General features: G+C 37.4%; 1 protein-coding gene across 1 annotated transcript; it reads left to right on the top strand.

The window, feature by feature from the left end:
• The first annotated feature begins 4630 nt into the window (after nt 1–4630).
• On the top strand, nt 4631–5659 carry LOC115243021. The gene has a single exon (XM_029819676.1). The coding sequence runs from the start codon at nt 4631–4633 to the stop codon at nt 5657–5659; it is 1029 nt and encodes a 342-aa protein (XP_029675536.1).
• Nucleotides 5660–9445: the final 3786 nt, after the last annotated feature.

The raw sequence follows: 9445 nt of genomic DNA, 5'->3' as shown, positions 1-9445 counted from the left end.
CCTTATTCTAATAAGATTTCAGCTAGCCCAGCATACTAGGACCCTGTCTGGAAATGTGGAGGACCCAGGTTCGAACCCCGAGTATTTCCACTCGCCCGGAAAAAAATAAAAAAATTTAAAAGGAAAAAATTTAAAATAAAAAATAAAAAAATAAAAAATTGTCTCGTAGACGTTCACGTGTCCCCTCCCCCTTTTAAAATAATTAAAATTATCTCGTAGACGTCCACGCATCCCCTCCCCCTTTTTTTAAATAATTGAAATTATCTCGTAGACGTCCACGAGTCTCCTCTTTTTTCCATAGGTACCTGTAGTGGGCGTGGCCAGACAGGCACACAGCAGGGGGTCGGGGTCGATGGTGGGGATTTGTTGTGTCTAGCTATAGTGGCCCATATACTCTACTTAAATCTATCCTTTTAACAAGATCTATCTTCTTCTTTTTGTGCGATACCCGATTCGAGCGTACACTACCCCTCTGCATATTATCTACGGTGTGCGCCGTTCCGCAGACGTATGGGACCTACAATTTAACGCCGGTTCCGAATGGCATAGATTAGGGGAGGTTCTCTTGGCAAGATATTCTCAGTGGTTTGCCATTGTTTTCTGAGAGGTGGCGATCGCGAATTATCGAAATAATACATTTGATATGTTTTCTGGCTCTGGCTGGATTTAAACTCAAGGCCTTCGGCATAGAGAGCAGACGCACAACTCTCTGCACCACGATCGCACATATCTTTTATATTAGTTATGTATTAGTTTATAATAGTATTATATTAGTTATTAATATAATCGGAATTACTTTGCAGATCTTTGAAGATAAAGACATTGATGGTCTTTTCAACGCTCACAAGTGACTAATTGACAAAAAATTTAAAAATGAAATACAGTTCAGCAGAGAAGCTACGCCTTAAGCTGGCCGAATTGATGAAAGAGTATTGAAGAAAAGAATCGAATAACAACATATATATATATATATATATCTCCAAGTCCAATCTTACACTACCTCTATCCTATCTTTCCTATCTAACCATATACACACGCACTTAAAATTTTCCTGCTCTCTATTTTAACTTATTATTTATATATCTTGTTGCTTTAGGTATACATACAAATGTCGAAGAAACCTTCCAAAGTTTAATGATTGAAGGAGATAATTTTGGACCTAGTCCGAACGGTAATGAAATGTCTGATCCAATACCTGGTCCAAGTACACGTGGAAAAGATCATTTATGAACCGAGGTAAAAGAGGCTTTGCTCTTTTATAGTTAATAAAATGTGTATCAATTTTATCGATAGATATAATTAGTTGTTTTTTATGTGTAGACGATCACCGTGCACAAAAAGAGTCTCAAAAGAAAACGAAACAGAAATAAAAGAAGGGGTAGCCTTCCGGACCTCGGAACCCGGACTCCGAACGCGTCGCCCCGGTCTTTATAGCAGGAGAGTGAGCGAGATAAAGATAGATATTTTTCGAATAATAAATTAGAAACAAACAAGGGGAGACATTACAATGTATATACATTGTAACAAACACTCCACTTGTTTCGTATTATAATCTATGTACTAATGTCCTTCGGTTCACTGTCGTGAGAATTCGATTATCATCGCAATATCAGATGTGGGGCCCACGAAAAGACGGGACGGTGAGAGATCGAGAACGACGGGGCTCAATGTATAATTGAAATAGTATTATTACTGTCTTATGAAATTTTATGTGTTTAAAGGAAAGATTATAAACAAAATTAATTTAAAAAAATAATTTAAAAAAAAATGATTTTAATCAATTTTTAAAATTAGTAAAATTTGTTGATTCAATAACAATGGGTATAAATCTATGATTTATACAAATTTATAATTTATACAGATTTCGGAACATTGACCAAAAGATAATCCGGGACGATTTATGAATAATAAGGATTGATTAAGACGTCCTAGAATTGAATCTATTTTAATTCCTAGAGAAGTGATAGTTCAGGAATGATTTACATCTATAGAAGTTGTTAAAATTCGAATAGTATAACTAAAAGGTAAAATACATCGATTATCTACATCTAATAAACGAAATTCATTAGATTTAATTTCATGAAAGGGAATTATAAACGGATCAAAATCAATATTGAAAAAAATCAGAATATTCATATTTGCAGTATCATTGTTGGCCAATTGATTTAATAGTATTATTAAATATTTCATCCATTCAATATAAAATTTTAATTGATGGAATAGCAATAAAAATTAGAATTAATATAGGAGTAATAGTTCGAATTAATTCAATTGTATGACCTTGTAGTAAAAATCGATTGATGAGTTTATTATTGATCATACTAAATATAATAAAAAGAGATAATCGTGTAATAAAAGTTAAAATTATTATGATAAAATCGTGAAAAGATATCAGATGGGAATAAATGACAGAATAAATGAATTCTGTTCTGCCAGTAAAAAAAAAAGATTTCACTTCTTTTGTTGCCGCAAAGAATCGTACATGCTTCTAACAAGTTGTATTATTTATAATAAATGTAAAAATGAATGTTGATTTATCTTCTTCAAAGAATGTTTATATCGTGCGGAATACCAATGAAAAATTTCTGTACCTGAAATTACAAGATGAGAAGACTCAGCTGGAAAACAAATACAACGAACTGATGGCAACTAATGGCAATGCCGACGCGAATTGAAGAGCGCCAAGGTACGTATTTTTTCATGCTATAAATATACATGTAATATCGGTTTACCAATTACAATTTGTATAAAATAAATAATGTCTTGAGATGGTTATAATTGCATCTTATAGAATACAATCAATCAATAGTTACATAGAAAATGATTAATATTCAATATCCAAGATTAATTTTAGAAAAAGAACTATTATATAAAAATGCAAGTACTCTGTAATTGTTATCTTGTTTTTCAGAAGTCCTACAGAAAAAGCACATTTCCTGGTATCATAAATAGGTGAATTTGAATATTGTAATGTTAATAACCAAATATTAATTTTTAGTAAAAGAATGAAATTAACATTATGTATGGGATTTAAATTCATTGCACTTAATCTGCTATATAGAAAATTAATAGAGAAATTTAAATTGAAGGAATTTCATTATATCTATGTTTAATTGGTGGATATGATCTTATTCATTCTAATGAAGAATTAAAAAAAAATAAATTTATAATTATTCGTTTAGATGCTAAAGCTTCTCAAATTAAATATATTAAAATAATTAATCTAATAATGGAAACAAAAAACCCAATTGAAGAGATAATATTTCATGAAAGATAAGTATCTGGGTATTCTGAATACGAAGTATTCCTCTTAATCCTAGAAAATGTTGAGGAAAAAAGGTCAAATTTACATCAATAAATATAGAAATAAATTGAATATTTAAAAGGAAATTATTTAAAGAAAATTTTGTTATTAAAGGGAATCTTTCAGTAATTGCAAATACAGCTCCTATTGATAAAACATAATGAAAGTGAGCTACTACATAATATCTATCATGAAGAATAATATTAATAGATGAATTTGAAAGTATTACTCTTGTTAAACCTCCTATGGTAAATAAGAAAATAAATTCTATAGATCATCAAAGAGATGAATTATTATTAAGTTTTGTTCCATGTAAAGTTGTAATTCATCTAAAAATTTTAATTCCTGTAGAAATAGCAATAATTATAATTGCAGAAGTAAAATATGGATGTGTATCAACACCTAAACCAATTGTAAATATATGATGAGCCCAAACAACGAATTCTAGAAATTCAATTGCTATTAGAGCATAAATTATTCCTAGAGCTCCAAAACTTTCTTTTTTTCCTCTTTTATTTATAATAATATAAGAAATTAGACCAAATCCAGGAAGGATTAAAATATAAATTTTAGGATAATCGAAAAATTAAAATAAATGATGATAAAGAATAGGATAACCTCCTCCTGAAGGATTAAAAAATAAAGTATTAAAATTTCGATCAGTTAATAGTATAGGAATAATAGCTCCTGCTAATACTGGTTCAGATCCTAAACTATTATCCTTCCTTAGCAGCAAACACTGCAATAAAAAAGGGCACGCTGCAAGTAGGATGGGCATTAACGAGTGTTGAGATCTTGGAAACAAGGCCCCTCCAATGTTTCCGGTGCCTGGAGGGGGACATGTAAGAGCGACCTGCACCAGCAACATCGATCGTAGCGGGAAATGCTACAGATGCGGAGAGAATGGTCATGAAGCCAAGACATGTATGGCAAAGCCTAAATGCTCTGTCTGTGCAGACCAAGGAAGACCGGACGATCACCGCACGGGAAACAAGAGTTGCTTACCGGCGAGGAAGAAAAGAGGGTCAATCGACAAAGCTCCGGCAGCGCCGAAAACAAAAATAGACCCCAATATACTTGCGACTGCTGGCTCCTCTGGGGTCAGAGTCGTAAGCAACGTTAAGGTGGTGGACAATCAACTTCCCCCTGCACTAAGGAGGAATAAGAAGACGGGTATACCAACATCCCAAAGGACGGCTGAAGGCGAAGCCCAGCCGATGGAGGTTGTGCCGGAGGAGGCGCCGTTAAATCATAATGACAACTAAGATCCTCCAGGCAAACCTTAATCATGCTCGTCAGGCGCAGGATTTATTTCTGCACAGTCTGATGGAGCGTGATTGCGGAATAAACATTGCCGCAGAACCCTACACAATCCCGGAAAACCACCCGTGTTGGGCGGCTGACCAAGGGAAATCTGTGGCAATTACTTGGCTGGGAAACAAGAACTCTCCTCCAGGCTCCAGGATGGAAAGCGGAGACGGCTATGTAGCAGTACAGTGGGGGCGTATCTCGGTGATTGGAGTCTACATCTCTCCAAACATCAACCTTGCCCACTTTGAAGAAAGGCTAGAGAGTATCGGGGAGTGCATAGGCAGATGCCTCCCGCGACCAACAATAATAGCGGGAGACTTCAACGCCAAATCGGCTCTCTGGGGCTCCCCGCTTAATAACCGAAGAGGCGAGATACTAGAAGATTGGGCGGCGGCACTTAACCTATGTATATTAAATACAGGCATAAGGAACACCTGCATAAGACCGCAGGGGGAATTCATCGTTGACTTGACGTGGGCGACTCTTGCTGCGGTACATCTAGTAAACGGATGGGAGGTACTACAAGAGGAGACGGCATCGGATCATCTATATATAGAGATGACCGTCTCAGCTATTACCCCAGAGGTACTCAGCCGCCGCCGAGCAGCAGAGATACGCCCAAGGAGATTGGTCCTTCGTAAGATGGACGAAGACCTTCTTAAGGCCGCAGTGTTGTCGACTGCTTGGCCAGAGGAGGGCAGAGAGGTAAGGGACGTCGACCAGCAAGCTGCATGGCTAGAAGACGTGCTGACGGACATCTGCGACGTTGCAATGCCTCGTGCAAAGCCTTCTCCCCGACGCGCTGCTTATTGGTGGTCGGAAGAAATTGCATCGCTACGCAGGACATCCGTTCGGGCCAGAAGGGCCTTCACAAGGGCCCGCCGACGAAGGAGCGCCTCCGACGAGGAAATAGAGGAAAGGTACAGGGAGTATCGAACCGCTAGGGAGGCGCTAGTAAAGGCCACAAGAGCCGCAAAGGCCAAGGCATGGAGTGAGCTTCTCATACACTGGACGAAGATCCGTGGGGGCGTCCATATCGCATAGTCCTTAATAAATTAAGGCACTGGACACCCCCCACGACAGAGGCTATGGACCCCCAATTCTTGGAAAACGTTCTCACTACTCTTTTCCCAACCAGAGACTCTGGGAATAATCCAGTCTCTATAGAGGGACAAATAGAGTGGAATGAAGAAATGGAGGTGTCCCCAGAGGAGCTCAGAACAGCCGTAAAGAGACTGGGAGCACGCAAAGCCCCAGGTCCTGACGGCATCCCGGGAAAGGTCATTGCCTTGGCCTCCGGAGAGCTTGGAGGACAAATAAGCCGGATATTCACCGACTGCCTCAAGTGTGGGCGCTTCCCAGCAAGTTGGAAGGAAGCAAAAATTGTACTCCTTCCAAAACCGGGCAAACCGGCGGACTCTCCCTCATCGTATCGGCCTATATGTTTGCTGAATGAGACGGGAAAAATGCTGGAAAGGATTATTGCGGATCGTCTCGTCCAGCACTTATCCGGGGAGGGCCCCAATCTCAGCGATGGGCAATATGGATTCCGGCGGGCGCGCTCAACAGTGGACGCCATTCTACGTGTTCGGGCAATATCGGAATCCATCACAACGGACGGGGGAGTTGCGATGGCGGTTTCTTTGGACATTGCCAACGCATTCAACTCCCTCCCATGGGAGCGGGTCGGAAGGGCACTCCACTACCATCGAATCCCCTCCTATCTAATCGCTGCAATTGGGGATTACTTCCGGGATAGGAAAATAACATATGTAGACCGGGAAGCCGTAATGCAAGAGAGGGATATGACCTGTGGGGTTCCACAGGGCTCAGTTCTGGGCCCGCTCCTGTGGAACCTCGCTTTCGACGTGGTGCTAAGAACAGCACTTCCCCCAGGCTGTAGTGTGGTTTGTTATGCGGACGATACACTAATAATAGCTGGGGGAAACAATTGGGAGGAAGCAGCTGCTGCTGCCAACGTTGCAACGGCTTGTGCTGTGCGAACCATCACGGGGATGGGACTTCGGGTGGCGCCCCACAAAACTGAGGCAGTCTTCATGCATGATGGCTCCCGGGGGACTTCACCTGAGGCTCACATTGTTGTGGAGGGAACCCGCGTCCTAGTGGGGGACCAAATAAAATATTTGGGCCTCCACATTGACGGCACATGGTGCTTTGTTGAGCACTTTGCCTGCCTGGCCCCCAAAGTCAACGGAATAGCAGCAGCCCTTAGAAGACTGCTACCAAATATCGGGGGGCCTAGTGGACATACTCGCCGCCTATACACAGCCACAGCCAGTGCATGCTGTGAGGAGAAGTAAAATTGCGATGATTAAAATTGATCATACAAGTATAGGAATTTTATCAATAGAAACATTTTTATGATGTATATTAAGAATTGTTAAAATAAAATTAATTGCATCTAAAATTGAAAATATACTGGCAATATGAAGAGAAAAATTTGTTAAATCTACAGAAGGACCATTATGAAAAATATTAGAAGCTAAAGGTGGATAAATGGTTTATCCTGTATCTGTATCATCGTTAATAAAATTTCTTAAAAGTAAAAGAGTAATTGAGAGTGGTAGAAGTCAAAATTTTATATTATTTATATGAGGATAGGCTATATTTGGTGATCCTAGCATTAAAGGGACAAGAAAATTTCCGAAACCATCAATTATAAATGGTATTACTATAAAAAAAATTATAATAAATGCATGACTAGTTATTATAAAATTATAAATTTGATCATTATTAATGAATGAATTTGAGAAGCCCAATTTTAAACGAATAATTATTCTTATTCTTATCCAATTATTCCTGCTCAAGTAGCGAATAAAAAATAAAGAACTCCAATGTCTTTATGGTTAGTTAAACCTTTTTAAAAAAAAAGGTAAAAAAAGGCGCCAAGTATACACGCGCCAGCTGTAAAAAACTGTCGTATTTATAAAATGTAAAAAACTGTTTATACATTTATAAAATAGTGTTATTTTCATTTAATCTGCACAAAATTGTTATTTTAAATTATTGAAAATTAAAACTTATAAAAATATTTTAACCAGAAAAAGGGGCGATTATTATCAGACATCCTGTATACTTTGGGAAACAATGCAATGCACATAAAATATTAAAAGCTTAATGAGAAAGAATACTGTTTATACTATTAAAATATTAAAGCCCGGTTGCACCAATGTTATTTTGGCTTAAAGCAATACTTAAAATTTTTGGTTTTCGGCAATAATTAATTTTATTAAAATATTATTATAATTAAAATATTAATTTAATAAGAAAATTGGAGTGTATAAAATAAAAATATAATGCGTAGAAAAATAAGTATTAAATAGTTCAGTGCATAAAAATTAATATAAAATACTCTAGTGCATAGAAAAGAAACATATATTAGCGCAAAATACTTTAATATGTAAAGAAAAACAAATATTTTAATGTAAAATATTCCAGTAAAAAAAATAGACATTATATATATATTGTTTCAAATTTTAATATAAAATACTTCACTGCGTAAAAAAAGAAACAGACATATAAAATAACTCAATACTTAAAAAAAAAATTAAATCTTATACTATATACTTTGGAAAACAATGCAATGCATATAAAATATAAAATATTAAGAGCTTAATAAGAAGGAATACTATTTATACGCACACATACATGCATACATGCATCATTAATGCAAAATATTCCAGTGCGTAGAAAAAAACCATTACATAAAATAATTCAATATCTAAGAAAAAATAGCATATTTAAAATAAGATATGTATGTGTATGTATAAGAAATTATATTTTCATTAAGAAAAACTTGGTGGATGCTGGGAGTCCTTTCTAGGATAGTCAGCTGGGCAAACTGGGTTTTTTTTTAATAAAAATGTAATTTGTTTTGATTTAAAGTTGTGATTATATGCACTTGTATTTTTATTAATCTTGTGGATATTGGGAGTCTTTTTTAAGAAAGATAGCCCGTATAAAAAATAAAGAATTCTAATGTCTTTATGGTTAGTTGAATATAATTACTTATTCATATTTAATATAAAAATAAAATAATAAGGAAAAAGAATAGAATTAAGTAACAGGTAACTCGCGCCGGCTGGTGAGACGTGCGCGGAGCGACAGAGGTTCGCGGTGGTTGGCAAGACGTGCACGGAGCGACAGGCGGCTCGCGTGGCTTTTGCAATCCATAGCCCTGAATGCGTAGATGTCCTTACATCACCCTGCAAGGGTGATCGCGCAGGAGAATGCACTAACTTATTTCACGATGCACTGGTAGAAATAACTGATCGTTACTTACCCCGCTCAATGTCCAAGTTCTACTCACAGTGTCCAGGACCAGAAATATTAGCCTTTCTGATCGCTGACGTGTCGGATGGAGTTGCTGATATGTATGGACCTCCTGGGATTCTCGAGCTCGTGCGAGGGGCCGTCCGATGCACCCTTTAGTTTTCTTCGCGATTACACACTCGTTCTCACATTCACTCTCGCATTATACAAATGAAATTGTCTTAATTGTCCTATTTTATCTCAACCCGTAACTATAATCTCGTCTTTTAATAATCTCTTCTAATTCTCACTATAACTCACTATAACACACTTCGCGCACCTGCTCTGCTTTACGTTTGAGATTCGACTCGACGTAGACCGCGCACAGGAATTTCGGCTGCTCCGCGAGGGGGGCCCCTGAGATGCCCGATATTACCAAATATAAATAAGGCTATATCGGACGATACTCGCAAAAAGTTGTTTGCGCGGATTTGGAAGCTTCTCGAAGCTTTCAAAACGATCGCACAGAAAGAGAGAGAACAAGAAAATAACCAACAT

This window comes from Formica exsecta, unplaced genomic scaffold (assembly GCF_003651465.1).
Source record: "Formica exsecta isolate Colony F162 unplaced genomic scaffold, ASM365146v1 scaffold667, whole genome shotgun sequence".
Taxonomy (NCBI): Eukaryota; Metazoa; Arthropoda; class Insecta; order Hymenoptera; family Formicidae; genus Formica; species Formica exsecta.
The sequence above is the reverse complement of the archived record's forward strand: the minus strand, read 5'-3'. Positions and strand labels throughout refer to the sequence as shown.

What these genes read in the sequence shown, in the direction of transcription:
- LOC115243021 (XM_029819676.1), top strand. Translation starts at nt 4,631, where the DNA reads ATGGAGCGTGATTGCGGAATAAACATTGCCGCAGAACCCTACACAATC.